We start from the raw sequence: 18,387 nt of genomic DNA, 5'->3' as shown, positions 1-18,387 counted from the left end.
AAAATGTTCTTTCCAACCTATTAACTTCACTGGTCACTGACCTTGCCCTTTCTTAAATTCTGATTTTTATTAGGTTATTTTTTATTATTAGGGGTTAGTTTAAAAAGCACCAAGTTACTATATGACATGAGGTTTCACAGTCTCTCCGGTTGCCTGAAATACCCAGATGTCACCAAAACTGACTATAACTGGAAACCCCTGGCCTAGGAAGGCTCCCACCCAGTCTTACCATGGGTAGTTAGCTGCTGTTGCAGGTAGTGCTAACCAAGGAACCAGTACCTTCAGCCTCTTTGTATTTTTTTCTGTTTTAGAGCATATAAATTAATGGGTCATACTTTCTAGTACTTCTCAGGGAGGAATGGATAGGGGCAACGAAAGTCCATCCTTCACAACTAAATAACTTTTACTATTATCTAGCAAGGGGGTCTTTATAGACATATGCATGTATATACAGATGCATGTTCTCATATTTGCTACAATATGTATATCATAGCTTGCCAAAGCAAGCCCAACATATTTTGCTATATTATGTTTTGGTCAACTTAAAACGTGAAATGTTTTTGTCAAAGCAGTCATATGATGAAACAACATTTATTAGTAACATCTTAAGTAGTAAACACATAATACTTTTGAAAATTCAATTATTTTATGTTATTACTCCTCATAATATGTTGACTCTTGTATATCACTCAACATGAGTATTGAAACTAATCTTATTTTAGATTCCTTATCTGTTCTCTGAATAAGTTGGGTGGCATGGAGTTGAATACAGCTTCTAATAACAATATACTGTATTTTTTTTTCCCAAGATGGTATTTTCATTTACATGTAGTGTTTTAAAATGCATCTTGGGTAGTAGATCACATATTCTGGGATTTTTCCAGTGTTTAGGCCCTCCCTCCTATGCTATGTTTTGATAGATGTTATATTACAACAGTAGAGTTTTACAGCCTTGACATTTGAGAATCACTGACTCAAAACAGATGCGTGTATGAAATGACCATTTGTGGCCTCACTGTTATCCTGTCTGAAAACCAAAAGAAACTCATCCTCCTTATGTCGTTTGAAATATCTGGAAAGGCCACTCTGGCCCTGTGCTCGTTGTCATGGCTCGCCTCTAAAGCATGGATATTTTTCTTTCTCTTGTACAGAATCCTAATGCTCACCCACGGCCCACCTCCCAGGATTTGGCGGGTTTCTGGGACATGCTGCAGTTGTCCATAGAAAATATTAGTATGAAATTTGATGAACTTCATCAGTTAAAGGCCAATAATTGGAAACAGATGGATCCTCTTGACAAGAAGGTAGAACAATGTAGATTTTGTATGGTTCATTTAAAAACCTGCACAAACACTGGACAGTCTAAATAGGCTTCTGCACTCAGTCCTGCCGTTTACAATGTGAAATGGAGCTGAAATCATATTAATTTCATTGTAATGACAATGTTTACATAGTAATCATTTGGGATATTATCTGTAATATGTTTCAGGCATATTTTTAAAGAAAAACCTGTCTTTGTGAATCGAAAAATGGGAATGTGGCTTTTTTTTGTTAATTAAACTTTAAGTTAAACCATTTTAGTCACTGGAAGGAACTGCCTCCATTTTGCTTTTTAAACTAAAATAAATGACATCTCAGTGCATGATTACATAGAGCAAGAATTCAACTTCCTTGCACCCCTAGGATGTGTTTCAGAAAAAAAAAATAGGAAGCCCTGAAAAATAACTGGCTTTGAAAATCATTTCATAAATATAGTAATAAAGAAATTACTGTTGTTCAAGTATATAAATATACACCATAAAGTTTTACAGTAATTATAAATGATGGGATTTTTCTTTTCCAAAGGGTTTTACTCTGGGTTGATTTGCCTTGGGGAATACTGTTCGCTGGGTTCCTCATTCAACAGTTTAGAAATAAAGACTTAAATCCTTTTTCTTTAATGAATAAACTGTAATTGTCACATCTGATCATGGTGGCTTCACCAGGCTTACACCGGTACCCAATGCCCACCTCTCTAGGCTGGCCTGTTGTGCGTGACTTTTTTCACCCTTTGCTTTCCTATGGCCTGAGGACAAATAGTTCCATGAAACTCAACTTCTAAAAATTAGGGATGGCTGTCCCTTTGAAACCTGGGTGACCCTGCTCTTTATAGGACTTCTCGCCTGTCAGAAAGCTAAACAGCAATCTAATCCATTCTGCTGCCACCCCATCATCATTTCAGGGTTCTTGGGGTATGTGGGTTCCTAGGAGAAATCCGCTCCCAAGGGACAGTCCTTAAAGGGACAGGAGGGCAATGCAGTCATCACTGACCCCCATCTGCAAAGCCATCACCCTCAAACCGGGGGGTTTTTGTATTAAGCATGAAAGCACCATTGATGGTTGAGTGATGTCTCACTTGGGAAGCCAAACATTTGCACCCAATCTAGCATTCTTTAGTCTGTGTTTAAAACTCTGCTATATAAGCTTTTAAAAAACAGAACTACAGATGTACACTCACATTGGTAACTTAATTTCTGAGCTGATTCATCTCATGCCTCATGTTGATTTTTTTAATTATTGTGAAAAAATAAAATAAAATGGATAAGAAGGACAGGAAAATATGACTAAAAAGTTCCCAGTACGTTAAACAACATCCACTGAGTTTCCCAGCAATGAAGAGTTAAAATGCCCAAAAGAAATGATGCTAAGAAGAATTGATACCCGTAATGTATTGGCATTTGTGTACTAAAGCGGTAGTTAACTGGATTCCTAAATTCGTAGACAGTTTGTCTGTGATCAGAGTTTTTCAGCACCTCGTGAATTAGAAGGAAGAGAAAAATGAACAAACACGATTAAAGTTGGTGGAATGGCGTCAACACTCTGTGCTCCCCTTTTCTCCCTTATGGGCCACAAAGAATCTGTTTCAATGGCCAGCCAAAGAAACTCAATCACACCTGCATAATAAGTCAAAATAGGCATTCACCCTCGCTAGCAAAGAAGTCCTATGGTGATGAGCCCAAGTGTTAAGATCTAAAGAATGCCCTTTGGAGAATCATATCATTCATATTTTGACATAATCTTCATATTTAGATTTGTGAGAAATTGAGAGTATTTCATTTTAAATGAAAACATCAAATTTTTATGGACCCTTTCATAGCTTGAAAATTGACCCTTTGCCTAGCAACCTTTTGAGGTTTGAGTCTCCTTTCCCACTGCCTTTTTTTTTTCTGGCACAATGATGAACAGGGTGTGTTTTTTTTTCCAGTGCCATTTAAAATCTGCTGCTGCTAAGAGGGGTGGGGGTGACCTCTTCTGATACTGTGTTAAATTTTCATGGGACATGAAATGATCCTGTGATCGGAACCACCTTTGGGGGCACCACAGGATGCTTTAGAGGCCTGGGTCTTGGAAGTGACCCTCCTCCTGAGCAGAGGCAGTCTCAGTGTCCTCTGTTCCCCCTACCCGGGTTGTGTATACTGCTTGTGTGTGTGTTTGTGTGTGATGTGCAAAAGGGTGTAATTCACTGTGGCAGCTACAGATCTAAGGAACAGTCATTTACTCTCTGATCTCTTCCTACTCATTTGGTCATTGAGGTTTGTGGGGAGGGAGAGGGGGTGAGCCTGGGGAGAGGGCGGTGATGGTTTTAAACTCCTAACCAACCTTGCACCCGGTGACTTGCCTCCGTAGAGGGGAGGCCGAGTTCTAAGCCGCTGCTCCTGCCCCATCTCTGGCACCAGAAGAGTGGAGTCTCCAGGGAACCACACTAAATGTGCAGGGAGCCGCTGCAGCCTTTCGGCAGGGGGCCTTTTAAATCCCCACATGCTTTCCTTGGAGAGAACTAGTCCTGCAATCCTGCCTTACCCTTTGCCTTAAGCTTACCGGTATTTTTTTTTTCTTTCTGCATCTTTTGAATACCCAAGCCAGAATAATGAAGAGAAAAAATAAAATAAAATGCAGCGTGCAGATAAGAACTAACCACCCTTAGGTAAAAGATGTGTGTTCTAACTCCTGACCTGTCCCAGTTTTTCCCCAAGCTCTGTCCTGAGAAGCTGTGTAATGTCCTGACCCTTCTGCTTTGATCAGGAGAGAAGGGTCCCTCCTCCAGTGCCAAAGAAGCCGGCGAAGGGCCCCGCGCCGCTGATCCGGGAGCGCTCGCTGGAGAGCTCGCAGCGCCAGGAGGCCCGCAAGCGCCTGATGGCCGCCAAGCGCGCCGCGTCCGTCCGCCAGAGCTCGGCCACCGAGAGCGCCGAGAGCATCGAGATCTACATCCCCGAGGCCCAGACCCGGCTCTGAGCGCCCTGTCGCGTCCCCGCGCCCCGCCCGCCCTCTCTGCCTCGCCCCTTCCTCTCTCCCCACCCTCCCCCCACACCCTCCTCACGAGCCCAGTGAGCCCCCATGTCGTGGTGTCGTTGTCAGCCTCGCAGGAGCCGTCCTCCAGTCCCCCCTGCTTTCCAGACAAGTTGGCCCATGTTCTCCACCGCGCTTTGACGCCTTGTGCAGACGCTGTCGCCCTGCCGCGGACAGCCGGGCGACCCTTTACGTTCTTGGCAAAACCCGGCGCACCTGTATAGACGCGGCAGCTTTAGGTCATCCTCCATCCTCGGTTCTCTAAAGTTAGTCTGTTCCTAGAGCTCAGCAATATACACACCATAGGGTATTTCAGAACTCCAGTATCACGGGTGATCCTTTGGGACTCTACTGTCTTCCACCTGAAAGAGACTAGGGCTCAGATTCCCCTTTTTTCCCCCCCTTAAAGGGTTTTTATTTTTCAAAGCAGATGGAGCACTTTATTTCCAACCTCAGAATCACACCATCTCGCTGGGGACGATGAGGACAAACAGGTAGCGGGAATGGAGGTGCAGGGCCCAGGGCCCTGGCTGCGCCTGGGAAAGGGGGAAAGTCAGACCTGCAGGCGTGGGAAGGGGCCCAGCGCCTGGGGGGCGGGGGGGGGGGGGGGACCTGTGCCACCCACAGCTGCACACACTGCCTCACCGTTATTTCATCAGTCACTGCTTCAGATGTTCTCGTCAGCAGACGATTGTAAATTCGATCTTTCAGGGAAATTAATCTATTCTGAAAGGCAATAAAACGAAGAAAGGAAAGACAAGGAAAACGAAGCACTGGTGGTTGCAGATAATACATAGGGTACTTTTTTTTTTTCGGTCCTGTAATTAAGAAAATTTAGACCTGAAATGTTATATCAATTTTTATTGTACTATGTATATTATATTGTTGTGGCCGTGGTTTTTAAAGGGGAAAGTGTTGGTTCTACTAATTTGTTAGTATCCACCCTGGCAGACCTACCTGATGACACAAATTTAGGTACACATCTGCAGAGAAAGTGCTGTTAAATGGCAGCAGGGCTGTCCTCAGAGAAAAGTTGGGATTTTCCTAGCATCCCTTTCAATGCTACACACACCATCTGTTTTAACCCCATAGCTGATATTTCAGACACACTTTCTCCTTTAGTCTCCTCTTGACAACTACACAGAGTTCTGTCCTACCCCAGGTTTTGTCCTATGTCAAACTGATCAAATAAATTGTCTTCCCCTGTAGACGTGCTGCATCATTCCCAAGAGCCATCACAGTCATCTTGAGTTCCAGGTATTGAGGGAAGAAATTTGACCTGCAGGGTTCAACAACCATAAGCAGGGGGGAAAAGTTATGATTCATAATCACTGAAAGAAATCCAGGCTTTTGGCAGAGGGCCTTGATTTTCTTCTTTAGTCATGGTTGGGGCAGCATGCACTTCCCGTCAAGCTGAAGTTCTCTTTAGATGTCCTTATTCGGAGCAGTTTAAACATTTAGAATGTGGCAATCTTAAAGAATCACTGGCATTTTGTGTCCAGCTCAAAACAATAGAAATTACCATTGAAAAACAAATGACTTAAAAACATATATCAAATATGCCTGCATCAGAGAAGACTTTTTAAAAATACACTCATAGCTGGGTGCTAATTTAACTTATTTATGAAATTAAGAGAGGCATGATTGGGCTCTGGCAACAAATATTCTCACGAACACATTCTAAAACCACTAGAGAATTCGCTACCTCTCAGAGCCATCGATGCTTTGAGCTATCTTTATACACAGGGCACAAATGTTTACTGCTGTGGCTTACAAGAAAAGGGCTACTAACTTATTTAAACACAACCAGTCAACTTTTAACTTGGGTGAGCAAAGCCCCTCGAGTGCTTTGTAAAACTGGAGCATATGGAGATTTTGAGCTTCAAGTATTTGCTAGTTTTTAAAAGAATACGCCTTTTCTTTACCTTGTAGCAGCAACAAAAGGTCACACACAGTTTGGATCGAGTCATGGCAACTGTCACCTTGGGTAGCCTTAGGTCATGTTCAGTGCTGAAAATGGCTTGGAACTCATTGAAGTAGCATGAACAAAGCAGCATCCATTTGAAGATCCATGTTCCTTCCCAACTACAGTTCAGTGCCCCAAGGTAGAGTTAAGTTTTGGATTAAGAAATGGATGCGTAACCCAGTTCAGGATCATCCTACAGTATTTTCTTTGGAAACTGATTTAGCCCAGGATATTTTAAAGAGAGACAAGAGAGCAGCCATTTATCTTGTCTGTATGAATGGTATTTGTATATTCATACAATATTTTTGGTAAGAATTTTAAATCTTTTACCTAATTGCCTATCTGTTCATATTGTGGACAAGGCATCATGACCTTCGCCTTCCTTAAAAACACAATTTCAATTGTACAAACACTTTATAAAAAGTGAATTATTGATGTTAAAAAAACATGGCCCCGGATGATGCTGCTTGTTAACCACTTGACCCCTTAAACTAACACTCATGGGCATAACCTTTGTTACATTGTTCTTTTTGATGTACTTTGTAGTAATGTTTTTTAGTTCATGATGGAAAATGTATGTACCCTGAAAAATTACTTATTTTGTTTAACTTTGGTATAAAGTCGTTGGGCATTTTCTTGGGGGGAGGGGGGTGGGACTACAAAAGGAAAGTTTGCCTCCCGCATCAAAAAACGTTCAAAGAAATTAAGTATTTATTATATTTTTTGCAGATGTTTCCATACAATTCACATAACCTTTTGTAAAGAGAGATGAAGAAATGGATTAAAGATTTTTAATATTTGAAATGGTAAATAGAACTAATTTATTTGTAATATATTTCTGTTATTTATAGATGTTTCTGTAATGTTTTACTGTGCATTATCCACTTTAATTTAAGCCTTATCCTTGTGAATTTACCATTTCTTTTTAAAAACCTGTCTAGATGCATATTTTAAATAACTGGAGTGTAAATCACTAGCTTATCTGAATTCCCAAATGTAATTTTTAAAAATTATCTTGGTTTGGAAAAAAAAAAGATTCATTTGAAAGCCTTCAGATGGAGGGTGGGAAACATTTTTATGGCTTTATGAATTGGAATTTCATAGGCTTATTTACCTAGATTGTGTGTGGACAAAAACAAAACAAAACACAACTGTAAATAGATGAATGTTTCCCATAATGTAAAAAGAAATTAATAAAATAATTAATGCACTGCTTTCAGGTCTGCATGTTTTCACTACAGAGTTCCGCTTCTTCCAAAGCAGAAACAGTTGTCATGAAGCAATGAAGCACCATATCATCTCCCTTTGATCATAACAACATGCATGCAATCTGCTCTTGAGCAGGTGACTTAGACCTTGCATCCTACTTAAGAGATTTAAGTGCTGAAGAATTGGAAATTCCTTTTGCTGCAACGATCAGCCACATGTGAAAAGTTTCAGGTTGGGAGCTATATTTTGTGAAAGAAGCTAATAACCTCTCCACCACGTTTAAATCCATTATATTTCACCCTGTTGAGTCCTTCACATACATTTCATCAGTTTTGTTTCCTACACCATCTTCAAGGGTAGGAAAATAAAAATGTTTGTAGTTTCCCACCTAACTCCACAGCAATGAAAAGCTGTGTTCCCAGAGATTTAGTAACCCAAAGTGACCCAATTATTAAGTGACAGGTTTGAATCCGAAGTCCAAATCTGCATTCAGCTTCCTCTTCAGTGCTGCCTCTCTCTTCCTTCCACCTCTAAAATTAGTAATTGTTTGCCACTGTCAATGTTGTCTGGTTTTAATCTAGATCATATTTGTATAACCTTACTTTATACACAAAAAATACAGACTTACCAAAAATGATAAATTGGAATGCCCTATGAAATAAGTGTTCTTGGACTTAGGTGTTGTCTGAAAATGCCATAATTCTCCCATCCGTTTCCACAGGGCTTCCCGCCAGTCTCCACCAGAATATTCTGGGGGCAAATCCATCCATTTACCTGAAATAAACTTAGAAACTGTTCAGCAGATGAGCCACTTTTCCTGGTTTTACACACATGCAAGATCTATGCCAATCACCAAAGTAACACAATGTAATTTTGAAACTGCTTCAGAAGAGGGATGGCCCAGGGATGGAATCCCTTGTGAGGTTGTTTATTAAGATCTCGTGACTTTGGTGCATACACTAACTAGTCTTATAGTCTGAACCGTGATCACACTTCTTGCCTTTTCACAAATTAATCCTTATATTTCATCAAGGATCCTTAAGCATTTCAACCAATCCCCAAGCTAAATGGACTAATTTTTGTATATAGACATCTGAATTTCAGTGAAGCAATTTCACATGTTGCAAGGTCCACCTCCCTCAAAAAAAAAAAAAAAAGTAACAGTTTTTTTAACTAGAAATTGAACAAAATTGTTTGTTCTTCATATGACTTTCTTTTTATATCTTTGAAATCTACTCCTTGAAAATAAAAATTGATTTTGGTTTAAATAAACACCTTAAAAATCATAGTGTCTGAATGAATTCATTCTTGAATGCCATTGATACTAAAGGGTGCCAAAATTGACCATGGGTTTGTTCAATAGGATGTTTGACTTCAGTTGCAAAACCAAGATCAGAGCCACTCCTTTTGCAAACAGAAAGTAATGGCCCAGTCTGAAAGCGCTCTCTTGGTCCTAACTCATTTACTAGTACAAGTTTATAAAATAGACCTTAAATTCCTCTGTAAGTCACTCATTATCTCCCAGAAAGCAAAGAGAGAAGGAATAGTTCACTCCTTCTGGTCTTTATCCTTTCCTCTGGTTTTGCTGCTGACTCAGGGATCCAGCACTAGAAAGTCCCAGAAATGCAGAGCCCCAGGGCCATCCTCTCTTTAGCTCCTATTTAGATTCAAAGGGATCATTTTGTCATGACCTCTAAGGACATAAACACAGGCCTGAACTTGTAGAAAATGGCTGAACGCAAGGAAGCATTTAAACACCAAAAGTCAGGCTGTGCTACGCAGCTGATTAAACCGTGGCCATTCACTGCAGCCAAATGTTGAAGATTGCCATGCTTCCTTGTCACACCGTTTGAGTGCCTTCTTAAAGAAGTAGATGCCAATTTCATTTGGGAACTTGATAGATAAATCAGGGTCACTAGAGAGTCTCCCTTGAGATCTCAATTAAGAGATTCTCCAATAGAAAAACTCCCACTTTGGAGAAGAGGAAGTGGGTCCAAATAGAGCCTCAGTTTCCTCTTGAGGAACATAGGGGAAAGGACCTTCTTATTGACACTGCAAGCAGGTTATCAGCGATGACAGATTTCTGTTGTCTTAAATCCCGGTTCATTCACTGCTTCTGACAGCCACGCTCTGCAGATGGAAGTTATCTGTACATAGCTAGCCTCCTGAGAGTTGCACACACAACGGTTAGTTGAATACTTCCTTCTTTCTAGGGCTTTCATATCTAATGCCCACCAATACTTTCAATTATGAAGAGTGGAGGAGAAATATCTGAAGAGTCAGATAATACTATCTGGGTGGCCCCAGATGAAAAGAAAAGTACTAACTAAAAAAAGGGTCTAATTTAAAGGTCTTTTGTCTTCAGGAAATACCTTTTGCTACAGAAAACATTTACTTCTGGACGTGACATTTTTTTTTAAATACCAAATTTGTCACATCGTTTCCCTTCTAGAATAAGACCTAAGATGCTTTAGAGCCTCACCTGATACGATGTCTCCTTGTAGTTCCCCAGTGGGAAAAGCAGCAGATTGCAAAGGCAGAACTGGAGCAAAGGTGAGAAGGGGGCAGGTTAAATCGTTTACCCTTAAATTCCTTTCCAGTATGATTTAATTCAACCCATTGATTGGGCAGCCTCCCCTGTCCCCAGTGTGCTCCCAGAAAAAGAGCCTCACTGCCCTCGCTGGCAGGAGTCACTTTTCTCTTCCCCACAGCCTGGCCTCTGGCTGAAGCAGTGTCCAGGCAGCCTTGGAGCATTTCTGTTAACACTGTTGAGCCTGGCAAAGGTGAAAAGCAACACAAGGGCTGCTAAATTTTCTTACACGAGTCAAAGAAGGAATGATTGCAAGGGGGCCCCTTCCAAGGCGCTGGTTCTCTTCCAGTCCAGTCTCAAGTTGGCGCCCCAGCAATCCCTTAACTCTGCAGGTTGTTCAAAATGAAATCTTACAGAGAGAGTGAAAACTTGATGAGTAGTTTGGAAAAGGGAAGAGTGGGGCAGTGTCAGCATGGGAAAATGGGGATTCCGAAACAGAAGGTGGGTGTATTATTTATAAATAGTGGGGAATAATTATTCCAATAATTCTGGATAATTTTGGAAAGACAGAAACAAAATAAAACATCTGCTCATGGGGATGGATGATGTTTGGGCCTCGGCCCCAGTGGGATATACTCATAGTATCCTTTCAGGATTTGTCAGTGGCTGAGTTCATGTAATTGTTCTCAACAGCACTTCACTTTAAGACAGGTTATGAGCAGGTCAAGGGCCGGCTTTTCTTCTAGCAAAGACAACACATTAGAATTGGGTTAAATATTCAACTGAGAGAACTTGGGTTAAATATTAAGGAAATGCTTACCTAAAGAAAATATTAGGTCCCAACTGCCATGAGAAACCTTGATATTGCATCCCGACAGGGTTATTCTGACGGAACCGCATCACCCAAATGATCCACCATTAAGAGAGCAAATCCTTCGTGGCTGTTAGGATTTAAATTTGTATATTAGATGGTAGATACAAAAAAGACAGGTCACCCCGATCATGCCCACCCCATTGGTCCTTGTTGGGTTCAGCCCAGAGTTATGACTCCCCAGCAAGGTTTCTGCCCGTGACTCATGGTCACACGTGATCGGGAGGAAAAGGAAGCAGAGGGAAGAATCTCCACATATTCTACTGCCCATCATTTAGATGATAATATTACAGCTTGGGGTTGGATAGCAAAGCATTTCCTTCAGCTTACCAAACGTTTACAAACATCCCTAGCTGTTCTGTGGCAACCTGACAGAACCTCTGTTAGACTCAAAGTTCCACTACAGGTCTGCCACAAGTAGTGACAGGGCCTTCACCAAGTGGCTAAAATCCCAGGTTATGGAGCCAGGCTCTGGGTTTGAATTCCAGCTCTACCACTTACAGGATGGGTCTTTTGGAGCAAGTTAACCTCTCTGTGCTTCACTTTCTCCATGTGCAAAAAAAAGGATGACGATAGCACCTACCCTAGCCCAGCCTCTCCAGAACATCAGATAGTTCCATCTCCCTACTCCATATTAGTGACAGACCCTTCCAATATCAAAAATTTAGAATTGCCCTAGCCTAAACAACCCTAAAGAGAGGTATGGAAAGATCAAAGGTGATGGTGGAATTATACATAGAAGATAGGACTTAACAAATGAATATGAATGCTGAATCATTAAATTGATATCTTTTTTAGTCTCTAGTATTTTAGAGCAGCTAGAAGTAAAAACCTTAAATTGTGAAATTGTAACCCATGTCAAATTCTGTGCTTGGAAATTTATAGCTTTTTTGTATATATGTTATTGTTCACAAAAAAAGAAGAAAAAAAAGTCGATTGTTATGACGAAAAAATATTTAAGCCCCCTAGCCTCCTATATTCTGGAGCAGCTAGAAAGAAAAGTCTGAGAAGATTGTATTGTAGCCCATGAAAACTCTGGGATCTGTCCTGTAACTTCTTTTTGAAGAGTGCTTTGAAAACTATTGCTTTTTTATTTCTTTGCTTTTTATATATGTATACCATAAAATAAAAAAAGTTAAAAAAAAAAAAAGATACAACCTACCTTATAGGGTGGTTAGAGAAGGAAATGAATTACAACTGGAAAGTTCTTAGGACAGTGCCCTACACAGAATAAGCACTCAACGAATGTTCAATATTGTCCCTGACATTTTTATTCTTATTACATGCTTTACACTCACCGAGGAAGGACTGCATGTCCCAGCTGTACTGTTTTGTATAAGTTCCTCCACAAGGCAGTCTCTACTAGTAAGTTACAGAGCCAGGAGGGACTCCTATCCCCTGCCCCAAGGTCGCTGGAAAGGAGAGACCTAGTATTTGAGGCCAACACAACCTCTAGATCCTTTGTGCATTTGTGTGGGATTCATGCAAGCCAAACAATTTATCTGTGTAGGTTGTTTTTTTTTAATAGTTAAACATTTTTATTAACATAGTCAAGCAGTGATTAACACTCACAACTATTATATCACATCATACAAACGTAAATATAAAATTACTACAGTACAATATATAGGCTCAGCATGATCCAAAATATTTGGTGGCCTAAAAAAACTCTCTTTCAAATTCAGCAGCTTATCAAAAATTAAAACTGTATTCTATTTAAAAGGAAGATCTGTTTGCAAAGAGTTAGATTTCAAGTAATATCAATTTTAGTACAGTTTGAGAAGTTATAGGAGGATATGTTTGAAGGACACGTTCTAACATAGTGTGGCAGGTACAGGGAACACCGGTTGTAAAGCTTTTAAGCAGAACCCATACAACCTAAATTGTCAGCAGAAAAATCCAGTTTTTTATAACTAAAGCTGAAACTACCAAATCATTTGCACCCAATGTTGATATGAATATTAAGTGTGAAACTTTTTATATTATGAAATGAAGTCATTTACAATGTATAGACATCTCTTTTTACAACATGATAACCTGTTAATTATACAGTATTGTCTAATTAGTATCTCTATAAAATCACCTAATCTTAATTTGGTTATAATTGACCGAGGAAAACAACAAGGGAAGTAATAATGGGGAAAGCACAGCAGAACTCCTTTATGAGGCTGTTATTAAGAGAAAACCAACATTGTCTTATAGGCTAATGTGTGTGTATGTGTGTGGAGGGGGGGGTAGTGAAAAAAAAGTACAAAAAGATGAAAAATTTTAACAGAACATAAGGATATGCAGTGAATATAACCCTACTTTTCACTCCAATTTTTACTATGTTATGCACCATCTTTGAACAATGGATTGTATATCTGCCAGAGTTTATAACTATTTAAAGGCGCATAAACCTTTTTTCATAAATGGAAGAATACTATGCACGTCTCTTTTTTCTTTGCTTTTTTCATTTAGTTATGAGTTGTTCCGTTTCAGAATATTATGACCCACTTGATTCTCTTTAATGGCTCCATAGCACTCACTGCCTTTTCTGGATGACCTTAATACATTATCCAGTCTCCTTATTGACAGACAGTTGGGCAGTTTCCATTGCTTGTTATGAGGCTTGTTATGAGAAAAAAATGCTGCAGTGAAAATCATTTTACAAGGTATCTTCAGTGCGTGCAGTTGGGTCTCTATAGATTAAATTGCTAGACAAAGGGAAATGAATTTTTTTCTTTTAAATATTGTCAAATGGCTTTCCAAAAAGTCTATCCTGATTTCTACTCCTCCAACCCTGTACGAATTTTAGCACCTACCTTAGCAACAAGGAAATAAAGCATTCATAAAATAAATTCAAAGGCACGCTAAAGGGTAAAAAAAATGAGCATTTTCAACAAGGTTTTCAATAAGGAAGGGGGAAAAAGCCTCTAGAAATGTGGAGGTGGTTTTAATGCAGTCTTCTACACAACTCCCAGAACAAAAAAATAGCAATACTGAAGGAAGGAATTTGCATAAGGTCAGCCCTGGGCCGTGGGCCCCAAGGTGCGAGTGCCTCTGCTAAGGGCGGGGGAACCATCTCCTGGCAGGAGCCAGGGGGGGAGCGGGGTGGGACACTCGCACAGCTGGGACTCCAAAATGCGTGGCAGTTCTCTTTTTTTAATTCGTTTTTGTTTTAGTTTTTCTTTTTAAATGAAACTCCACTTCCTTTTTAAAGGGCTTTCAGATGAGTTACAGAATTAAAATATAAAAGACTCAATTTTCACATGGAAAAAGAAAGAGAAAACAAAATGTAGATAAATAACTACACAGGCCCCCCAGACCCCACCTTCACCCCTTTCTCTGAATTATGGCAAATACTAAATTTCTCTCTGGGCTTCTTCGCAGTCCGGAAGAAGTGGTCAGCATTTTTTTCAATGCTAGCCTTCATCCAGTTTGGAGACACCAGAACTTTAAAGGTATCTTCAAGTCTTTTCAAAAAGCTACAAAAAACGATTTTGCCTGTGTTGCAACACCCTGATGGGAGCCCACGGGACTGCAAATCCCCGCTCATCAGAGCACCCGCGTGCGATCACTCAGAATGAAGCGCATCGATGGTGACTTCGAAAGCAAACCTCTCTTGTTTACCTAGTTTAAGTGTCTTTTGGTTCTTGGCAAGCAAATGATCCGCGAATAAGCCCGGGTTAGTTCTGACGTTCTTGTTAAGTCCAACATCCTTTGGCGCTCAGTCTTGACCTCCTGTCTAGGAAGTAAGCAATATTTCAGTGGGTGTTTTCTTCCTTTTCTTTTCTTTTCAAGCAGACCTCCTGACAAATAAGAAGTCCCTGGTTTCCTGCTCAGCCTGTGCCCCTGTCAGGGCCTGGGATTTTCAGGACCCCAAGGTCCACTCGCGCCCGGACAGCCCTTTCCAAGGCCCTTTCTGCAGCAGGTTCTCTTGGGCTTGGCGCCACCCAAAGCTGCATCTGGGCTGCAACCCCAGGGCGGGTATCAGCAGCATTTTGCAAACAACCCTGGCCCTTTGAGTGCGCATTAGGGTGTCTCTTGTTCACTGCAGAAATGCACCTGGAGGAGTGAACACAGTAGCTGCAATTTTCTAAGGTCTGGTTAACATTTCAGCTCCAGACCTGGAAACCTGGAAAGATGACACTTTGACATTGAATTTAAACATGATTTCTTTATGTAAAACACTGAGCCAAGCTGTTCCACCGTCTAGTAGCCACATTCTAGTATTTGGGGGCGAGGGAGGGAGAGGAAAGAGAAGAAGACATCTAACCACAGATGCAAAGCAACCAAACCAAACCAGAACCTTGTAAACAGGCTATAGCATTCTACCTTTCAAAAAATGCTGTAATAGATGCATATGGTGATTAATTTCAAAGGAGTAGGCACAGATTTATAGAAGAGGTGGGGTTTGATTTGCAGGATTTAACATCCCTGAGAAAATGGTTTTCAAACTCTTGTTCCTTGAACCACTTAGGGTGCCCCCCTTCAAAAAAAAAAAAGGGATCTGGCTTCAGGAGGTTGTCTTGGGAATGTTAACAGGTATATCCAGGTGGAGCTAAGGCTGGAGTCAGTGGACCACCTTGGAGAAACTGCTGTACAGAAGTGGTTTCCAACCTGGGGAGCTTTAAGAAATCCCAAAGCCCTGGTTGCACATTGGACCAAGAACAGCAGAACGGGGGGGAGGCAGGGGAGGGCAAAATCAGTCAGAGTTGTCAGATGCCATCGCAGAGGCATTTGAGGCAAAAGAAGTAGGTTGAGTAACAGCCCGGAGGAGGGTCGGTGCAACAAACATTTGAGGATTCAGTCACAGGTAAACAGGTATGGCCAGACTGCCAGGCTCAGTGTGGGGCTTGTACTTTCACCCATATGCCAGGGCAAGGATAAATAAGAACCAGTGTACTGTGTACAAGGAAAAAAAAAATTCTTTCCTTACCTAAAGCATTGCTAGGCGTTTTATGATCAGCTTACGAGTGGACACAAACCATCTCTAGATGCCTATGAAAGAGGCACTTGTCTGGGGCATAAGTGAGTGTATCACTCTGGTTTGGGATTTCCCGTTGATGTCGAACATCTCTGGCTCTTTAGCTGTCACTCTGAAAACTAGAACACGTAAGGCGGAAAGCTCCATGTTACATCACTCATGTCTCTGTACTGACCAGCCTGCCTCCATTTATTTCCCACAACATGTGGCTCAGTTACCACACTCCTGTGTGGTCATCGTCTTGATTTGCTAAAGGCTGCCATAACGACGACCCACACATCTTTGCGGCAACTGAAAGTTATTGTCTCTCTGTTCTGGAGACCAGAAGTCTGAAATCTGTAGGGGAGACTCCTTCCTTGCCACTTCCTAGCTTTGCTGGCAATCCTTGGGCTTTGGCCTCTCAGTTTCGCAAGGTCTGCGTCGGTTTGTCTGTGTCCAGTTCTCGCCTTATAAAGACACCAGTCATGTGGGATTAGGGTCCACACCAATCCAGCTTGGCCTCATGTTAACTAATAACGTTGTCAAAGACCCTGTTTCTAAATAAGAAATTCACATTCACAGGTACCCAGGGATAGGGCTTGAACAAATCTTTTGGTGGCACACAATTCACCCCACAATGGTTCCCTGGCAGAGAGAATCAGCCCCTTACAAGGAACCACCTAAAACGACAGTTTCTCATTGACCATTTTTTGGCTTTTTTGTATAAACTCACGATCTAGAGAATAACTGGGCATATGTACACCATCATTAACATAGCAGTCAGAAGTACGATGTTTGATTAAAAGGCCAAATGATACAACAAAAAGACAGTGAAAATTTGTACCATGAAAAGGTCCTCAGGTTCTGGTCTGTGAATGGACTCCTTGTTTCAATCAGCCTTCACAACCATGTATTTTCTCACAGCCAGATTTGAAATTTCAATCTGAATGTGGTATCTAGGAATGCAATTTTGAACTATAAATAAGAAAAATAAAAATCCTGACTTCTCCATGACAACTTCGATGTTATAGAGTTTGTCTGTAGATGCTGATATTAATGCATATACAAATCAGAAAAAAAATCCTGCCCCAATTTTTGCTTCTCTCCCGCATCAATCCCAGCTGCTCCCTTCTCCCTACTTGGATTTCTAGGTAGATTGTTTCACAGAATATAAACTGCAAATCTAACTCACCTCCAGAGGGGTCCTTCCTGCTCCTTCCTGCTCTTAAAATAACGACCCGATCTGTTGTTCTTACTTACATATGTATATATGAATGTCAGAGATTACACAGACCTCTGTCGTCCTAGGGATTAAATTATTTTGAGCAACCCACTCCATTCTCCCTCCTCCCCAGCCCCTCTTCCTTGCCTGTGGAAGTCCAAAATAACCTCCAGGGTTTCTCTTAGTTATCTGGGAGGGGCTTTCGATCTCTGGTCTTTCTGCTTCTAGATAGAATGCTTATATCCTGCATTATATCAGCCCCAAACCCCGCCCCCTTTCCATTTTCAGGTACAGACACACACAACACACACATAACCGCCACCGTCCAGGGGCCTGCGTAAATTCAAGTGTGGAGTGGGAGGAAACAGAGGTAGTATCAAAAGCACAAAAAAGCAAGCAGCATAAAACCATTTCTTTTTCTAACTTTTTTTTTGTATAGCAAAGAAATAAAAAAGCAATAGTTTTCAAAGCACTCCCCAGAATTTGTCATGGGCTACCACACGATCCTCTCACATTTTTCCTTCTAGCTGCTCCCAATTATAGGAGGCTAGAAGGCTTAAGTACTTTTTTATCATCACAATCAACTTTTTTCCCCTTCCTTTTTTGTGACAAAAACATATATACAAAAAAGCTATAAATTTCAAAGCACAGCACCACAATTAGTTGTAGAACATATTTCAGACTTTAACATGTGTTACAATTTCACAATTTAAGGTTTTTACTTCTAGCTGCTCTAAAATACTGGAGACTAAAAGAGACATCATCCCGTGATTCAGCATTCATATTCATTTGTTAAGTCCTATCTTCTATGTATAATTCCACCATCGCCTTTGATCTTTCCATACCTCTCCTTAGGGTTGTTTGGGCTATGGCAATTCTAAATTTCCAACATTGGAAGGGTCTGTCACCAACATGGGGTAGGGAGATGGAACTATCTTATGTTCTGGAGAGGCTGGGCTAGGTTTCAGGACTTATCTGGACCAGGGCCCCATCTGGAGGTTGTAGGTTTCTGGAAAGTTACTCTAGTGCCTGGAACCCTTTTGGAATTCCTAGGTGTCCTTTAGGATTGGCTGGGATGGTCCTGGTTGGGGGTTGGCAAGTTATGATAGGTAGCAAGGTCTACCTGAAGTTTGCATAAGAGCAACCTCCACAGTAGCCTCTCAACTCTATTTGAACTTTCTCTGCCACTGATATTTTATTAATTACTTAAAATGGTTTCTTGGAGCACAACAGGATGCTCGAAGCATCCTTCAGCCATCCTACCTTCACGCAGAGCCTGTGAACCAGGTGCTGTGCTCCTGGCACAACTCTCCAT

General features: G+C 41.1%; 1 protein-coding gene across 15 annotated transcripts in view; it reads left to right on the top strand.

Annotated features, from left to right (window-relative positions):
• The window catches only part of DLGAP1 (DLG associated protein 1), a 1,070,811-nt gene extending 1,062,054 nt beyond the window's left edge, over positions 1-8,757 (top strand). For 6 of the 15 annotated variants that reach the window (XR_013165259.1, XR_013165253.1, XR_013165258.1 and 3 more), the window contains exons 12-14: positions 1,152-1,304; positions 4,063-4,820; positions 5,038-7,501. Coding sequence is in view for 2 of the 15 variants with exons in the window: in XM_077135901.1 (XP_076992016.1) it covers positions 1,152-1,304; positions 4,063-4,272 (363 nt within the window). In the remaining 13 variants the exon portion in view is untranslated. The other 9 variants (XR_013165266.1, XR_013165264.1, XR_013165255.1 and 6 more) reach the window with 9 other exon arrangements.
• Positions 8,758-18,387: the final 9,630 nt, after the last annotated feature.

The sequence above is a fragment of the Tamandua tetradactyla genome, chromosome 18 (genome assembly GCF_023851605.1).
Source record: "Tamandua tetradactyla isolate mTamTet1 chromosome 18, mTamTet1.pri, whole genome shotgun sequence".
In the NCBI taxonomy this organism is placed as follows: domain Eukaryota; kingdom Metazoa; phylum Chordata; class Mammalia; order Pilosa; family Myrmecophagidae; genus Tamandua; species Tamandua tetradactyla.
Note: the sequence above shows the minus strand (reverse complement) of the source record. Positions and strands in the feature narration are given on the sequence as shown.